Source organism: Ylistrum balloti, unplaced genomic scaffold, assembly GCF_031769215.1.
Source record: "Ylistrum balloti isolate Yb309-2 unplaced genomic scaffold, AGI_CSIRO_Ybal_v1 Utg370290, whole genome shotgun sequence".
In the NCBI taxonomy this organism is placed as follows: Eukaryota; Metazoa; Mollusca; class Bivalvia; order Pectinida; family Pectinidae; genus Ylistrum; species Ylistrum balloti.
In genome coordinates, this window is record NW_026782220.1 from 264,353 (window position 1) to 283,732 (window position 19,380).

At 35.7% G+C, this 19,380-nt stretch overlaps 2 protein-coding genes across 2 annotated transcripts in view; one reads left to right on the top strand and one right to left on the bottom strand.

Annotated features, from left to right (window-relative positions):
• Window positions 1-800, top strand: part of LOC132552976 (U6 snRNA-associated Sm-like protein LSm5) — a 30,459-nt gene extending 29,659 nt beyond the window's left edge. Inside the window, exon 5 of the mRNA XM_060217178.1 lies at window positions 715-800. Within this exon, the coding sequence (XP_060073161.1) occupies window positions 715-720 (6 nt within the window). The 3' untranslated portion in view covers window positions 721-800. The remainder of the gene's footprint in view (window positions 1-714) is intronic.
• A 9,963-nt stretch (window positions 801-10,763) lies between these two features.
• Window positions 10,764-19,166, bottom strand: LOC132552974 (uncharacterized). Its single transcript, XM_060217176.1, has 7 exons — window positions 19,070-19,166; window positions 15,886-16,018; window positions 15,304-15,468; window positions 14,661-14,780; window positions 13,220-13,352; window positions 11,579-11,787; window positions 10,764-11,256 (listed from the first exon to the last, which is right to left on the bottom strand). Exons 2-7 carry the CDS (start codon window positions 15,994-15,996, stop codon window positions 10,987-10,989), a joined length of 1,008 nt encoding a protein of 335 aa, XP_060073159.1. The 5' UTR covers window positions 15,997-16,018; window positions 19,070-19,166; the 3' UTR covers window positions 10,764-10,986.
• Between the last annotated feature and the right edge of the window lie 214 nt (window positions 19,167-19,380).

Genomic DNA, 19,380 nt, shown 5'->3' on the forward strand with positions numbered 1-19,380 from the left:
TTCCATTTGCAGGATGCCTCAAACCTGAAAGACGACAATATTGTATTCAATAATATGAATTATATTGAAGTCATATGGAGCAAGCATAGTATTTCTAGGTATTTCATTTTGGTTAATAGGGACAAAATACTGGAAATATTAATTAATATCCAGTATGAGAAACTCTTGATTTCATAGAATACTGTATTTATTGTATTAATTCTTTCGGACCGTCTCTGCAGGTTTGGGTGATCTTATTGATTCGGCCACTTCTGGCTGGTTTGTCGGGTAAGACACTTATCACATAGTCTCATTCTTGTTGTCTGTACACATGAAGAAACATTGAAGTGAACAATGATTTTTCCAATTTTTCTTCACGAAAATAATCTTTAAGGCTTGTTTTGCAAGCTTTAAGCATGAAAACAATATGAGAATATCAATTTGTAGAATTCAGAATTTGTTGAAATTTGGGATTGAAGTTTTCAAAAGTGAACTGGAAATTTTGCAGAAAAGATACACTCTGTATCCGTGAAATCAAAATTCCACCAACTGTTGAATAACATGTAAGTAGATTTATTGAGTTATTCATGAAATAGATTTTTGGAAAACAGTGAAAATTGACCCCCACTAAAATATTTGATTTAACAGTATATAGCCTAACCTTCTTGATGGAAATGATGCATTGATGAATCCCTATTTCTATGAGAAGGATTTATTTATTTATTTATTTTTCAGGAATGAAGTCTGGCGATTTCGCAAATCTTTAAAAACGACACCATCTGGATATTTGAGACTGATTGCCTACGCAGCAGTATCTGCACAAATATTACTTTTGATAAGAAATCGTGTTCTACCAAGAGACAGTCATAACGAACCCTACCTCTTTTAGAATAGATGGGAAGATAGTGTTTTATTAGGGCCTTAGTGGAAGGATTGGAATTTCAAGCAAAAAAGAAAACTACGGAGGAAGACTTCCTTGGGCCGGGAGCTGGTTTCATACTGGCAAAAAAGTTTCATCAAAGGAAGGGAGATAACTCTTGTAGGATATCACATGAACGTTTATTTATAAAATCTCATTAAGAAGAAAATGAACAGTTGGTGAAATAAATGTTTTTTATTCTATTGAGGCAACAGTGACTTATTCTGTTAAAAGTAGATAAAAATGGTTTTTTTATCAGAGACTTTTGAAAGACAAATTTTGAAATTTGATCATATCTAATGATGTACGTTGTCAATGTTTGATTAAATTGTCAAAAACCTTATTAATTTTGTATTTTAACTATTAGGTCATCTGACCCGAAGAGTCATGATGACCTATAGTCATCGTGCTTCAGTAGGGAGAAGGGTTCTTTTTTCTACTATGAATGAAATCTTACTAAGAAGCTGTTTTCCATGATGTTGTAGTTTTGGTGAGGAGTACGTAACAGTAACAAGTGTTACCTATTTTTTGACAGTAAAGTTAGAGCTCAGTCCAACTGGTGAAACTTGAGAAGTTTGAAATAAGTGTTGCACAGGAAAACTGTGATTGCGCAATCATGTTACAAAATGGCCTCCCTAGTTGCCATATCAAAGTTTTGACAAAGGTTGAAAAATAACAACACTTTGTTGGCTACCTTTCCTTAACATTCCCACCAATTTTTTAGCTCAATGGCACCAGTGGAACTGGAGAAGAAGTTAAAAATATGTTTTTCAAGATGGCGGTCATGGCAGTGAACTTGGATTTCAGACATACTCCAAATATAACAACACTTGGTCAGGACCATTTTAGGATCATTTCATGCAAGTTTGAATTCAATCCCACTGGTGGAACTTTAGAAGAAGTTTGAAATGTCAAAAGTTTACACATAGCGGACGACGACGAAGGAAGCATGATGGTCAGATGACCTAATAAAAATATGTTACTTAAAATCACATGGATCAGATTTAGGCGCAGCACACTCCCCTCAAGATATTAAAATGGATCTTCATATTGCAATGTAAGATATTTTGAATGAACTTCAATAAGTTAAAGCAATCAGAAAACAGAGGGATCTAAGCACCATTGTGTTATGTTTATTTGTTCTATAAAAGTTTGATCTTTTCCCTTCTTTCCTCTTTTTTCCTGTTTTTGCTCATTATTACATAGAATTTCAGAACTTATCTCACCAAAAACCAAAAGCAATAATAATCTTTTGCTGTCAGATCCAAGATAGATCCCTGTTGGCCATTTTGTGTTTTATCAGTCCTGAGATCAAAAATGCACAAAGGGGAACTTGCATACAAAGATTGAGAAAGATCCATCTAGTCTTTCTTAAAAATTAAAGATAACAAACTAAATGACGGTCAGCTGAGGAAACATTCAGGAAAAATTCAGAAAGATCATTTTAGCCCTTCTCAAAAATAGCAATGCACAATCTTAGTCAAAAGCCATTTGTCAGGCAATTTGTTTTTTCTGATCAGACACAAAATCAAAAGGGCAAAAGGACAGAACCTATGTGCGTAATATGAGAACAATCCATCCTTGGAATTTTAACAAAGAGTCGGAACAATCTTACAATGGGAAAACCCTAGATGGTCACCTGACAGACATCTTGTTTTTCTGATCAGTCCTTATATCAAAGTAGGCACAACTAAGAACCAAGGGAAATCTACCAGTACTTCCCAAAAATGGTTTACACAAACCTTTATATTCAAAATCCAAGATGGTCATCTGTCAGACATTTTCTTTTGGTCATTATAAAATGACTTTGCACAACTAGGAACCAAGGCAACCCCACATAGGAAGAATAGAATGAGCAATAACAAACAATCCATGTCAAAATCCAAAATACTGCCAACTTGCTTTTCTGTAATCAGTCCTGGCTAGACTGGACTTAGATATAACTAAGAACCAAGAGAACCTACATATAAAAATTATCCATCCGGTGCTTCTCCAGAAATAGCTGCAAGTTGAGTTGTTTAAAGACTGACTGAAGTCGGACAATTGACAAAGGGTGAATTAAAACATACTGACACATAGGGGTACACTGTACCTACCCAAGAAGTTGGAGAAATATCATTCTGTTATTTCCCCAAAATGGAGATAACAAACTTAAACTGTCAAAATCCATGACGGCTGACTGTTGGCCATTTTTTTTTCATCAGGCTCTAAATGAGATGGACACAATTGTATCTTGAAAATTGTATGAAAGATTGAAAATGTTGTTGAGAATTTTCAGTTTTTATCTAATCATCTATAGGGAAACCACAATGAAATGATTTTAATTTTGTACCGATTTTTGTGATTTCTGAGCAATGGAGGTTTGAATAAATGAATCAGTGTATGTGTGCGGTGTTATATACAGAAAAGTTATTGTTACTAAAATTATTTAGTTTTCTAGTGCGACTTCTGGTTCTGGTAATCACATCTCCATTCTTTCTGCAAATTGAAGAATGTTTCCATCCAAGTGAGTTATTTCAGCTGATATGAAATCCTTTTATCTTTTTTTTCATAATGGGATTGATATGGGCCTACCAACACCCGAAGAGAGTTTTATACCGAAACTATATCAAAATATACCATCCCCTCCCAGAAATCGGTCATTTCCGTCCTAGTGACTCTTATAATGCATGTGATGCATTAAGTTAGAGATAGTTGACTGTAACTTACTCTTCAAATAACTCGGAAATTTCGTTTTCCATAGATCCGAAATTTATCCGTCATGTTTTTCCGTGTTGTGCTCGTGCCGACAAGGTCCTAGTTCTAATACACTTCCGGCTCCGGTTTCACCAACCACGAGCTCGCCGCGAGAAGAGCAGCAGTACACGGTTTGCATGGCGGCTGCTCTAAGAACATTCACTTATCGACTTCTTTCTTATCGATGTCACACTGCAAGTTTAAAAGTTTCAGTTAATTCAAAACGTCTGTTTCAAGGCTTTCATTTTGGGTATCCAGCAAGACCGTGTGCATGTTATTGTCATTCAGGAATCCAGGCGGACTTTGTAACACGGCTGTATATTACGGACGAGGACGAATTTGATCGAACTCGTATCTGTTCAGACCTTATTGGCAAAGAAGGAGAAAATATAAACAAACTGAAATCAGACTTTGAGTCTGATGTTGATGTAAGTGTGATATGTGGGAAACAAGTTGCCGTTTCTGGAAACAACATTGATAAAGTCAAGATCGTTGCTGATCGAGTGTCTCGGGAAATTGAGCGGATAAGAGACAAACGGAAAACAAATTTTAACAGCGTAATCAAAGAGAAAGTATTGACAGACGATAACACCGCCGTACACAACAAGATATGTAGACTTTTATTTGGTAGAAAAGGAAGGAAAATAAACATGTTTGTCTCGACGACTGGTCTTGATTTTGAAGTTACCGCTGCAAAAGAAAAATATCTTTATGTTTCGGGAACTGATAAAGAAGTGGTGAATAAAGCAGTTCAGTTACTAGAACAACACGTCAAAGGAATAAGGAAATTTGCTGGTATTTGATCAAGTAGACAGAATGTTTGTTTTAAAAAATGGCTTATACTGAAGGTGCTAATTGTGGCATAACGAGGAAAGTGAAATTATTAAGATTGTGTTTATAGGTTTCTTCAAAACCTTTTCCTGCTCTGCCATGTTAAAATAACTGCATATGAAGAATCCACACAAAAGAAAGAAAACATATCTGGGATGTATTTATATCTTCATGTATTTCTCTCGGTATGAAAGTTGTTTGAACTTTTTATTTAATGTTTAGCCCACCATATACAGATGGTGATATGCTGAAACTGAAATAGTTGGCAGCTTACTGGTACTAAAGTAATGAGTCTATTAGAGGCCAAAGAAATGTCACAGTGATCTAATTTTAAAAGCAATCAACATTTTATAATCTACTCTCAGCTGACAGTATTGGTTCCGAGGAGGTCACATCAATAAACAAGAGATCTTAAAGTGATCTTGGTACCACCATTGTGTGCAAAAGTTTCATCTTTTCCGTTTTTTCAATGATATCTTTTGTTCTTCTACTTAATTATATGAAATTGGAAAATTTGTCTAAACAAACAGCAATAATGATTATCAAATCTGAGATGGTTGCCTCTCTGCCATTTTGGCTTTCTTGTCTGTCCTAAAATCAAAAGGGCACAACTAGGGACAATAGGAACTTACAAATAAAATCTGAGAAAGATCAATCCAGGCAGTATTTCTCACAAAATGTTATAACAAACTGTCATTGTCAATATCCAAGATGACCACCTGATCAGTCCCAAAATTAAAAGCAAACAACTATGGACCAGTTAGTAAGAAGTTGATGAAAGATTTCAGCATATTTGACCCCTGTGACCTTGGATTTAGATCAGTCATTCTTTTGAACAAACTTGGTAGCTCTTCATCCCAGCATGCAACTGGTCCAGTACTATGATCCTGGGGCCATTTAGTTATTGAGATGTCTAAAATGTAAAATGTTTATGACACCGGACAAAAGGTGATCGCAATAGGTCACTTGAGACCTCGTCTCGGGTGAACTAAAAATGGTGAAAACAATCTATTACTGCCAAAATTCAAGATGGCCTCTTGTAAGCCATTTAAATTTCCAGATCTGGCTTGAAGGGAGACTATGACATTTTAAGATCAGTCCGAAAATGGTACAATGCACACCTAAGGACCAAGGAGAACCTACACATGAAAATGCCAGATGAAGGGTGATTTGAACAGCCCAACATCTGATGATGGCAGGATAATAAATAAACGAAACAATACAACATAATTGTTCTTTTTATTGCTGTTCAGGTTTAACATAAGAATTACTGACAATTGGGTCTTCAGAATAAAAACATTGAAGGAGGGCAGGAGTGTAAAAATATACAGGCCTGAGGCAACAAATCTGCAGGAAAAATTTTAGTACAAGTCAAATTTTTCGTTTTTATATTTTGTATCGTAATCAGTCCAAACAACAAATTCTGTTTAGACCATCATAATTTTCATGCCTAAAACACCGCTTTGCAATGGTTTTGCTACAAGTTTTAAATCCCATACTATTTTTAAACTCTGACATTCAAACATTTCTTGCATACTCTTGAAATATCGCACCTTTACTTTCGAACAATCATGACAACTTCACAATGGATTACAATCATTCTACATTATTAAGGGTGGTATCAGTGTGGTCATTTTCCCTAAAGGTTTTAATCAAATTTACAACCTTTGATAAATAAACAGTGGAATACTTCTGTATGGTAATGTTCTAACCATCTCCACTTTTTACCTCAAAATTGATCCAGTGTGGCAAACGCCAACTGAATGTACTAATGGTTATTCAGTGTGTTACCAATGTTCTACTTTCATCCTGTCATCCTGAAAATTTGTCTTAACCTTGATTTGAAGGAATGATCTAGCCATACACTTAAGTTGGTTGTCAAGAACTCTGAAAAATACAGTTTAATGGTCTCATTCTGATTCTTTTTTTTTGAAGAGAGACAAAAATGAGCGAAAGATGAGCCATTTCAAATTTCTGAAACAACAGTGAAATCCTGTATGATTTTTATTTTTATATATGAATTTAATTGTCACAGCATCTTAAACAATCAGACATGTGGTTCATGTGTTATAAGATCACTACTGTCAGCCAAAACCTCCACCTTAATTACATCTGTGGTATATACACGATCACTGCTGATCTAATGTCGACCAAACACTTGGCCCAAGTTTCACCACTGCTGATCAAATGTCAGCCAAACACTTGGCCCTAGTTTCACCACAGCTGATCAAATGTCAGCCAAACACTTGGCCCAAGTTTCACCACAGCTGATCAAATGTCAGCCAAACACTTGGCCCAAGTTCCACAGCTGATCATGTGTCTACCAAACACTTGGCCCAAGTTTCACCACAGCTGATCAAATGTCGACCAAACACTTGACCCAAGTTTCACCACTGCTGATCAAATGTCGACCAAACACTTGGCCCAAGTTTCACCACAGCTGATCAAATGTCGACCAAACACTTGGCCCAAGTTTCACCGCAGCTGATCATGTGTTGAACAAATGCTTGACTTAAGAAAATTTTTTAATTGTAAAGAATGTAGCAATTGGTTAATAGGCAACATTTGGTGGCATATATTTTGCAAATATACACAATGATGTACAAAAATATATAATTATTGGAGGTAGAAATCAGACGATTAGAAATAAGGGGGAAAAAAACTTGTGGTAGATGGATGGAATGACAAACTCCATACATCAAGGAATTCTAATATCTAATTCAAGCTGGTATTGAAAGCAACAGAAAAAAAGGTTCGTAACTTTGTTTGCGTCTCATTTTCCGTTTCAGGTGAAAGAGTGCCCAGTTCACCTTGTAACCATTATCAGAATCCCATATGACTTGTTTGAGTTGGGGACCCAGAATCTCTTGGGTTTCCAAAAATACCTTCCATCATGTATACACCACTGCAAGCATCTTGCAATATACAGTTATATATAGTAGCACATATATAAGGATCAGTTTTCATAATAGTAATAAGTGTATCGAACATTATACAAGAGGCCTAGCGGCCTTGACAGTCGCCTGAGATAAGCAATATTGTTTATAAAGGTTAAAGGATGGGTATCAAGTGTCATGAACCAGAAATTGTGATGCTGAATACAGACGGTGTCAATAAAAGCATTCAACAAAACTGTCATCCTATACTGATAATTCTTATAAAGTTATTTCCAGTGGGAAATAATCAATATTATGCTCAAAAATACAATTTTTCTATGAAAATTATAGTGAAGTTTTTAAAAAAATATTCCTTCCGAGGAAGAAATTTGAGACTCATTTTTGTAATTAAAGCACCTTAAGATGTTTCCATTCATGAAGAGCATTTGATTCTACCATATCAGGGTCTTGAGAATAAGATTTTTGAAATTTAAGTCAATTTGACCCCTTTTGGTCCTACCCATCCGCCCCTGGGGGTCAGTCGGGATCAAAATGAGCATACCATCAAGCTGTCATCCTTCAATCATAATTCTAACCAAATTTTTAATATTTCCAATGGAAATTAAACAAATTATGCTCAAAAATCTAGTTTTCCTATACAAACTATAGTAAACTTTACCCCCTCCCCACGGGGATAGGCAAGACCCTGGGACCATGAAATTCACAATTTTGGTAAAAAGCACCTTGAGATGCTTCCATTCATGAAGAGTATTTGATTCTACCAAATCTGGGTCTTGAGAAGAATATTTTTAGGCCTTTAGGCCCCTGTGGGGTGAGGACTGTATAATTCACAATTTTGGTTCATCTTGGGCCAGGGAAGGTTTCTGTAAAATTGTTTTAAAGACACACAACGCACGATGTCGTATGAAGAGTATTGGAATAGGTCACCATGAAACTTTGTCTCAGGGGACCTAAAAAGCCTAAATTAACTTTCCTCTTCAGCTCTACAGACTCTGCTTCGCACAAGTTGTGAGGTAAACCAATTCTAAAGCCGCAGGGCTAAATGTCAAATGTTTTAACATCATTGGTCGCTTGTAAAATAAAGAATTAAAAACATTTTACTATAAAAAATGTAAATAGCAACAAAAGATGACTTCAAAAATGACAATTTAAGAATGTATAAAGAAATTGTAAAAGAAGTATCACAGAATCTCTTTGGTGTTGGTAGTAAAGAAATGCCACCTGATTTCGTACACATTTACTTTTCCAATCCTGTGTATTTATTTCCTGAATTAAACAGAAGCTACTTGTCTATATATATATTGTGGGTTACTTTTTAAATAAGTAGCACAAAAAAATGCACATTTCTAGTTCGTATTAATTTTTAAAAATCCATAATAGTGAATTGTTTTCCCACTACAGTTTTATAAAAAGTATTTCTCAAGTTGTTTAATGAAACTTTTAAATCATAAAAACATTAAAATAATCATCAAAATTCACAAAAAAAGAGAACTACAAAACAGCACTAAACATCAAATCAAACAATAACATGAGTCTTAAAAAAGACGGGGACTAGTTACTGTAATGTCTAGCTTCGTAGTTAATTTATTTTTTCTGACATCATTCATAAACATCAAATTAACATGTCCAAGCATTTTCACATTATCATAACTTATTGAGCCAAATTTACCCACGAAATTAATTGTCCACAAAATTGCAACTTTTAGGGGAATAATTTCAAAATCACACAAAATTTGAGCCATACCATGATATATGATTTAGCAATTAGATATTCATTCAATGATTTCCAACCACTGAAATCTACATCAGCTTTGATCACTATAAGCAGGATTGTTTAAAATGATCAACATTAAAACTTATAAGTCTAGGTAAGTATTAATTCTTATAAGCTCTCATACAGATCAACATGGGGACTTTATAAACTTTGTGACATCACAATGATGCAATGTGAGTGATTTTCATCCCTTTAACGTAGTTTTTTAAATAAATATCGAACAGAAAAGTAAAGTAAATATCCATACTTATACAAACACCTACAACAAGTATGTAGATACACAAACCACAAACATCTAAAGATACGTGATTCTTACATAGCATACTAGACACCTACAACAAGTATGTAGATACACGAACATCTAAAGATACGCGATTCTTACATAGCATACTAGACACCTACAACAAGTATGTAGATACACGAACATCTAAAGATACGCGATTCTTACATAGCATACTAGACACCTACAACAAGTATGTAGATACACGAACATCTAAAGATACGCGATTCTTACATAGCATACTAGACACCTACAACAAGCATGTAGATACACGAACATCTAAAGATACGCGATTCTTACATAGCATACTAGACACCTACAACAAGTATGTAGATACACGAACATCTAAAGATACGTGATTCTTACATAGCATACTAGACACCTACAACAAGTATGTAGATACACGAACATCTAAAGATACGCGATTCTTACATAGCATACTAGACACCTACAACAAGTATGTAGATACACGAACATCTAAAGATACGCGATTCTTACATAGCATACTAGACACCTACAACAAGTATGTAGATACACGAACATCTAAAGATACGTGATTCTTACATAGCATACTAGACACCTACAACAAGTATGTAGATACACGAACATCTAAAGATACGTGATTCTTACATAGCATACTAGACACCTACAACAAGTATGTAGATACAGGAACCACAAACATCTAAAGATACGTGATTCTTACATAGCATACTAGACATCTACAACAAGTATGTAGATACACAAACATCTAAAGATACGTGATTCTTACATAGCATACTAGACATCTACAACAAGTATGTAGATACACGAACCACAAAGATATGCGTAGTGTACCTAACATCTATAACAAGTACATAGGAATCACAGGCAGCACATATCATCATTCATATGTTTCCATTAGAATTGGTTGATACTTGAGTAAACATCTTGTAAACCAGATTTAGCTGCGAGGATGTGACCGCAGCATTTGCAAAAAGTATAGAACATCTACAAACATCGATACAAGACATACATGATAAGTATTTACAGGTAATCAACAAGGATACTTAACACCAGTAAACTACGCAGCATACAGGACTACACAGAAATATATAACACACTGTATCTAGTCTTCATCAAAACTATTGACGTAAATAACAATATTTTGTAAAACTTACAGCTACACCCCGTACATAAAGAGAGAGACACAGAGATGTTAGAAATTATTCTATAACATACTTGTCAATCCTGTGTTTATTTATTTTTTTTCCAAAACAAACAGCGTCATAAAAGTCTCCATTTCCGTTTTTCCTTGACACATTATATATTCTGACATTGAAGAAAAAACTTGTTTCCTCCATTTGTTGTAAAGAAATCAAGACTGAATATTTGTGAACATTCTATGTTCATAATTCTCCTATGAAACTTAAGATACTATTTGATCTGATCTTGTTGCACTAAATCGTTGTTATTCTTCATGCATATTTGATATTATCTGTTAAGTAGAACACAGTTAAATGACAAGGGGGAGAGGACCTTTAAGTGCTTTTAAATGGTCATGGATTGTTACCAAGAATTCTACACTATATATCTACATTTTCCCAAAATTTCCCACAATGTTCTGGTCAAAGTCTACAGAAAGGAAAACGTTGTCAAGACCACGAAGCGTACGGAGATAATCAAAGCTGTTTTTTATTCTCTGGTCAGTGATACCGAGTCGTGAGTACAGACCAGTCAGACCACGACTTCTGGAACTCTCAACAACTGCTGTGTAGTTAGCACGGGACGTCAGTTGAATCATTGCGGAGGTGGCCTCGGCTTCCTGTCTGACCTCTGCCGCCTCGTTTCGTCTTGTTTGAACCTAAAGTACGATGAATCTTATATTTTAAGAATGTAAAAATTCTGACTTCACAAAAAAAAATAATTGCAAAAACTAAGTCATATAAGGCAGTCCTGAAGACCTGAGATTGTAAGCAGTGATTCACCAGAAGTTCACCATATCTACCAACAATAAGCCCACTCATATATCTCCCATTCCTTTCCAAATAGCCCACCACTTGAATAAACCTTAAAATTTCAATATTGGCAACCTGGCTTTATTAATGGATTAAAAAAAATATTTCCCACCATATCAAAAGTTAAATCAAAATACAAATCTACTTTGCCTATCTTTTTCTCCTTACCTTAGAAGCTGTAATTTTACGTTCCACCTGAGCATCCTGAAGGAGTTTTTCCTTCTCTGCATCTTCCTTTAGGGTAAGAGAACGTAGCAATCTTTCCTTGACATCGTGAGGAATATACACCTGTCCCATTTGGAAGTACTTTACATTGGCAAACAGTCCATGATCAGCTTCCATACAGATTTCTCTGGACTTACAGCTAGCAGGACACGCTACAATATCAATACTGTACACTATAGATATGTACAGATCCCTCAGGACTTACAGCTAGCAGGACATACCACAATACTGTACACTATAGATATGTACAGATCCCTCGGGACTTACAGCTAGCAGGACACACTACAATATCAATACTGTACACTATAGATTGTACAATTCCCTCAGGACTTACAGCCAGCAGGACATCCTACAATATCAATACTGTACACTATAGATATGTACAGATCCCTCAGGACTTACAGCTAGCAGGACATACCACAATACTGTACACTGTAGATATGTACAGATCCCTCAGGAATTACAGCTAGTAGGACATACCACAATACTGTACACTGTAGATATGTACAGATCCCTCGGGACTTACAGCTAGCAGGACACACTACAATATCAACACTGTACACTATAGATATATACAGATTCCTCGGGACTTACAGCTAGCAGGACATACCACAATAGCAGGACATACCACAATACTGTAAACTGTAGATACTTACAGCTACAGATCACCTCAGGAATTACAGACATACCACAATACTGTACACTGTAGATATGTACAGATCCCTCAGGAATTACAGCTAGCAGGACACACTACAATATCAATACTGTACACTGTTGATATGTACAGATCCCTCAGGACTTACATCTAGCAGGACATACCACAATACTGTACACTGTAGATATGTACAGATCCCTCAGGACTTACAGCTAGCAGGACACGCTACAATATCAATACTGTACACAGACATTACAAGACTGTGACAGTGCAATGTAAAACTACCATGGAGTAATGAAAAACAGTTGTGTTGATAAAATATTTGCCTTTCTACAGGAAAATTTATGAGGTAATTTGAATGGTTTTTTTTACAACTTTTCCCTTATAGATATGATTTGTGAGGAATAAGAAGTAACTCTAAAATAATAAAGGAAAGTCATACTGACTGGGAAATTTCCAAAATAGTTGCCAGGGTAAATATCTTTTTCAGACAATCTGGATTAGTTACAGTGTCTCTGTATTAAACAGGGATGAGGGGGACCATAGACTTTCAACATTTATGACCTAGTCTTGAACACACTATAGCCGAGTATTGTTACCATAATCTTTTTTTTAACAATCTGTATACTATCTAGACAAACTAATTTCCATCTTAATTTACATAAGTTTACAGTACAGCCTTACATCTTTTACAGTGCAAGTACACTTCATACTGGTCATTTGTCTGATGAAGGACCAAAATGTCATATTTAAATCTTCTACTGTTTAAGTAATAAGAACTTCTATTCTTTTGACATTACCAACCTCTCTTGCTCAGATAAAGTGGAATGAAAGTTTCAAAAAATATATTTGTGTCCTTAGCCTCCACTGAACTTTGATTCTGTTTTACATTGACAAACATAAAAAATCCTGTTGTCAAAATTTATTACCATACTTCCAGAGGTTACAGTTCTTCTGGCAACATATTCCTCCAAGCCTTTCTCTCACTGCCTTATACATCGCTTCCTCAACAACTTTACGCTCTGAGAACATTTCCCTTGTTGTAAACACTGGCACTGCCCCCTGGTGGGAAAATCAAAATATGGTAGGGTACAACAAACATTGAAAAAAAAAGAAATTTAAAAAAACTGCATATTACCATACCTGAAAATGAATTTCCACTACAAAAGAGCTTCCCACCAAAAACAAAACATATACCAGTGGAACCACAACACAGTTCTCATATATTCAGCTTTTCAGATGTATCCCACTATGTTTTTTTTATTTTCTAAGTATTGAAAGCAAATTGAACTTGAGTTTTACATTTAAATGGACTTTTCATTGATATGTCAGGTTTTCAAAATAAAATCCACAATTCTTTTCAATTAAATGTGCCATTTGACTTATTTGACCTCTGAACTATTTTTTATTTTATCTTTTTGACCTATGACCTATTTTTTATTTTATTTTTTTGACCTCTGAACTATTTTTTATTTTATTTTATTTTTTAACTATTTCCATTTTTTTCTATTTGACCAATAAACAATCTTTGTTTTTACGTACTTGACCTTTGAACTAATTTCATTTTTACTTATTTGACTTATGAACTATTTTCCTTTTTACTTATCTGACCTATGAACTACTTCCATGTTGACAATAACAGATATTTAATTCAAATTGAATCAATGGATATTAGAGCACTTTCCACACTGCTGCACGACAAATAAAACAGTGAAAAATAATTAACACAAAAAAACTTCTAAAATTAGACAAAAAGACTGACCCAAAATGTTTGAAGTTAAAATATAGTTTACAGTAGGCTAGTTTTGTCACTACAGAAGAATCCATATGAAAACCTTCATCAAAATAAACAACTAAAGCTTGATGCCTTCCGCAAAAGAGCAATTACATCGTACAATCTTCATCATCGAAATTAACTCAATATGGTGACCAAGTGGTTTTCATTGATCTCTCAATCAGATTGAAATTAAATATGTAAATCAAAAGACAAAGGAGAGTATATACACAACAATGACAATTCCTGGCAAAAACTGATGATAATCTTAGCTAACAAAATCCAAGACGTTTGACTGGTAGTATATTCATTCAATCAGTCTCAAAATTAAACAGGCACAACTGAAGAGGAATTTGTATAAAATTTGAGAAAAAATCTTACCTGCCAAATCCAAGAAACACACTAAGCTCTTATCCACTTTTCAAAAAAAAAGTTTTTAAAATTGATAAATGAAGAAGCAGAGGACCCTATGTCCATTCTTAGCCTGAGATACCTCCTCAAAAAAAACTACCATTTAAAATCCAGTTGCAAAAAGTCTGTATGTAAAGGTTAGCATTGTGACTATTTTCACAATCAGGGATTGAATCTTTCTGTACCTTAAGAGCATCGATGGCACTTGATCGCATCACATCTTTGTAGTATATGTCATAAGCGCGGTGAAGCTCTGGAAGATCATCTTTACGCAAGTAGTACTGAAAGTTCACGGTCAATCGTACCTAAACAGAGAGGATTTTCAAAGTTTTCTAAGTTCACATTTGAAAAAAAAGTGTACTAACAATAACAAAAGCAAACAGGATGGTGCTTAATAAAACCATTTACAAGGACAATCTGCTGAAACAGGAAACTTTCATGGAAGCATAAAAAAAAATTCATTTGAGTGAAAATAAAAATTTCAGCAATGTAACCTAAGTGATTTGGTAAATTGAAGGCCAAATGTTAAAAGGCTGATTATCATATCTGCATATCAATGTAGTAAAACGGTTTTCACTTTCATTAAACACACTTATCCTCTTCCAAAAAGCAATATTGAGGGCATGCAGTGAATGTGCACCTATTATGTAGAAAACAATAATTATCTTATCTGTCAAGTATTCCAACCAAGAAAAATCAATACATTTTTTTCATCAATTACTTCAGTTGATTAAATAACAAAGTCATTATCAAGATCAACCTCAATGATCAGGAACATCAGAAATCTTTTTTTTTTTTTTTACAAATGATTACTGGCATGTTTCCTACCTCAAGGCCATCAGAGGTGAAAGCTCGTACTTGGTTTAATGTCACAAAGTGAGCATCAGCTTGAAATATCTTAAACTCATAGTCAGGACCGAGAAGATGCTTGCCAGAACTATACACTTCATCCAGTGTGACAGTTCCAGTGCTTTTTTGTCGTTTGAAGCCATACTGTGATGGAGAGACAAGAATAAGTTTAATTACAGCTGTAGATGTCTGTATGCATTCCTATGATTGATAGAAAATTAGATTCACGTTTTTTGAAAATGCAAAGTAGAGAAAATAACAACAAACAAACATTAATGTTTATTTAAAAATCTCCTTCTGATTCTTGAGATTTATGTTTACACCAATATTCCCCAACTAGATGTTTTCAAGGGAGATAACCCAAAAATATAACAGAACATTCTTCAAATTGACAGAAAACCTTTCGTGAAAGTTAAAAGAAGGTAGTCAAACATATTTTACAAGTATGAATTCTTGAACAGCAAACCCTTATTTTCTTTGTGCTTCAATATATTTATTTCCCTTCAGTGTTTCCTCCATTATTTCCAAGGGAGATAACCAAGATATAACATTGACACTTACCTCGTAGTATTCAATACCACTAAAGCTCATGGGAAGGAGGATAACCAGTAAAAGGACCCCTACACCAGCTAGCAGCAGTATTCCGGTAATAGGACAAGATAGATCCGACATGGCTGTGTCTTACAGGCTATACCTAGAAATGTGAAAATCAGAAGTCAGAACATACAGGATGCACTGGACTTGTACAAGCCTATATGAGGTCTTACAGGTTGTACCTTAAAATCTGAAATTCAAAAGACTAAAAAAAATACTTATAACACCTAGGCACTCCTCCAGACTTAAAAAACCTTGGGCTACTATCAGAACTTGTCAAAGCTGGGAACTTCCCTGGATTCTTGTCAGCCTCACCTACTATCAGGATTGGCCACAGCTGGAAACTCCTCTAAATTCTGGACAGTCTTTGACTACTTTCACAACTGGCCACAGCTGGGAACTCCTCTAGATTCTGGACAGTCTTTGACTACTTTCACAACTGGCCACAGCTGGGAACTCCTCTAGATTCTGGACAGTCTTTGACTACTTTCACAACTGGCCACAGCTGGGAACTCCTCTAGATTCTGGACAGTCTTCGACTACTTTCACAACTGGCCACAGCTGGGAACTCCTCTAGATTCTGGACAGTCTTTGACTACTTTCACAACTGGTCACAGCTGGGAACTCCTCTAGATTCTGGACAGTCTTCGACTACTCTCACAACTGTCACAGATGAAAGTTCCTCAAGATTCTGGACAGCCTCATCTACTATCAGAACTGGTATAAGTTGTAAGCTTCTCCAGATTCTGCACAGTTTTGGGCTGTCAGATTAGTCATAGCTTGGAGCCTCTCCAGATTCTGCGAAGTTTTGTGCTGTCAGATTTGTCATAGCTGGGAGCCTCTCCAGATTCTGTACAGTTTTTTTTTTTCGTTATCAGATTTGTCATAGATTGGAGCTCCTCCAGATTCTGCATAGTTTTGGGCTGTAACCCTGGTATAATACTACATGCAATATACTACCCGGCCAAAGAGAACTTCTCTTTAGCTTGATTGGTTGATTTGTCAAAGCTGGGAGCTCCTCCAGATTCTGTACAGTTTTTTTGTGTTATCAGATTTGTCATTGATTGGGACTCCTCCAGATTTTGAACAGGTTTTTTCATTATCAAATTTGTCATAGATTGGAGCTCCTCCAGATTCTGCAATTTTTGGGGTTTTTTTTTTGTGTTATCAGATTTGTCAAAGCTGGGAGCTCCTCCAGATTCTGTACAGTTTTTTTGTGTTATCAGATTTGTCATTGATTGGAGCTCCTCCAGATTCTGCGGTTTTTTGTATTTTTTTTTTTTTTTTGTATTATCAGATTTGTCAAAGCTGAGAGCTCCTCCAGATTCTGTACAGTTTTTATTTGGTTATCAGATTTGTCAAAGCTGGGGGTTCCTCCAGATTCTGTAGAGGTTTTTTTCGTTATCAGATTTGTCATATGTAACATAATGACTAAACACAGTGTTACTTGGGTTGACCGAAACGTTTATTTCATCGTATAGTGGTTTTCCATAGTTAGTACTTCACGTTAATATCCATTACAAAAGATTGTTCCTGATCAACATACAGCATCATGTTGTGGCACCAAAACTAGACACCTGTGTAAGGCAGACAAAAACTAAACACCTGCCCGTCCATATCAAAGAGTTCCATACAAATGTTCATGGGCCAACTTGGCCAGGACCTGCTCCATCGTGGCGCAGGTCCCATACGGGACTCTGCCCGTGTCCACGTCCAACTCCCTCTAGCTACTCGATCCCAGACTCGACTACACTTCTGCTGGCTATTATCTTTGTATAAATAATACCCAAATACTTAATTTAAGCCTAGTCCCAATTGGACAACAATAACCCAGCCCCCGGAGCATCTAATCATGAAGGCACGTGCGACTAGGAGTACCCGTTATCAACTTCCTATCTTTGATCTACCTTATACATTGTTTCTTATCTTGTTTACTTACAAATGTTTTCGCCAGTGCGAGGCATACAAGAGAGCATCTATCTGTCCTGATCAATCATACTGGCGATATTCTGCCACGGTGCTTCACCACTTGGGTACACACCCTGCCCGTTATCAGGTGTGAATCACTATCTATCACTCACGGGATCTTTTCCTCTGTCCAGCATTAACGGAATTTTGACCTGATGTACTTTAAACTAAGATGCTGCTCTCTACGATACACACCATTCTAAAATTACCATTAAACCCATTTTTTACTCATTTTGTTACACATAGCTGGGAGCTCCTCCAGATTCTGCAGTTTTTTGTTTTTGTTATAAGATTTGTCATAGCTGGGAGCCTCTCCAGATTTTGAGCAGTCTATAAGGCTAAGCTTACTAACAGCATTTACCTATGAAAGGTCTATAGATGATACTCTATAATGATTTTCTACCTATAGATAAATATACCTTTTACATGGATACAAATAATGAATACAAAAAAGGCTGCTTGACAACCAGCTGTATCATCCTTAACGTGTACATCGATATATTGAGCACGACATATACTTTGCCATGATGATAGCAGATTACAATTAACTTTGCTACTCTCTTTTCTCACTATTTGCCTAAGCAGATCCATCAAAGATAACTTTTGATGTCATGTGACAGGTAATATCTTAAAACCATACGTTAATGATTGAAGATTGCCTAGAGTCATATGTACGAATGTACTAAAATTACATGGCCGGAAACAACGTATGCGCAAACTCGTGACCTACAAAGTCATGTTGCAGCACAACGGGTCATCCACAATTTTGAAGAATGGGAAACTTGTAAACTAAATTAGATATATTCGATCACGAAGACAAATATAGATACTGGCTTATACGAGAGAAATGTCGATTTATACCAACTGATAAGCTTACAATAGGTCTACACTTTATATCCAAGAAATTTATAGCTACTTTTAAAAAGTCCGACTGACATGCACCCCTATATTGCTATAATCTGAACATTGAATATGAACATTGAAGTTTTTCCTCGTTTTACATTCCTCTGAAAATGAGACATGAAGAATATTTCATCTGAACTGATCATTACATGCAAAGGGTCCCAGTGTGGTAGGTTCCCATTAACTAATACAGCGATACGCGGAAAATTTCCTGCTGCCTGCAGGAAGTTAACATTTCGCTTTGTGGAATATGCTGTATTTATCAATAAAATGCACTTACTTAAATTTGTTGCTGGTATAACTCTTTGACTTCCCAGGTAACAGGCTGTATATTCTTTAGGCCCTTCCTCAACCTAGATCTACCATCACCACCGAAGCGTCAATTATTGATGTTGTGATTGTTCCGCAGCGCATTCACTTTAAGCGTCAAAGAGACAAAGATTCAATCGGAGAGGCAGTTCTATTGGTTAGGTCTACTGTCAGGAATACGTAGTATGTAATTTTTGTAACAACAAACATACGAACTAAAACCCCGAGACATAAGATTCAGCCGCAGAGGAAGTGGTATTGATATTTGAAATGACGAACCAA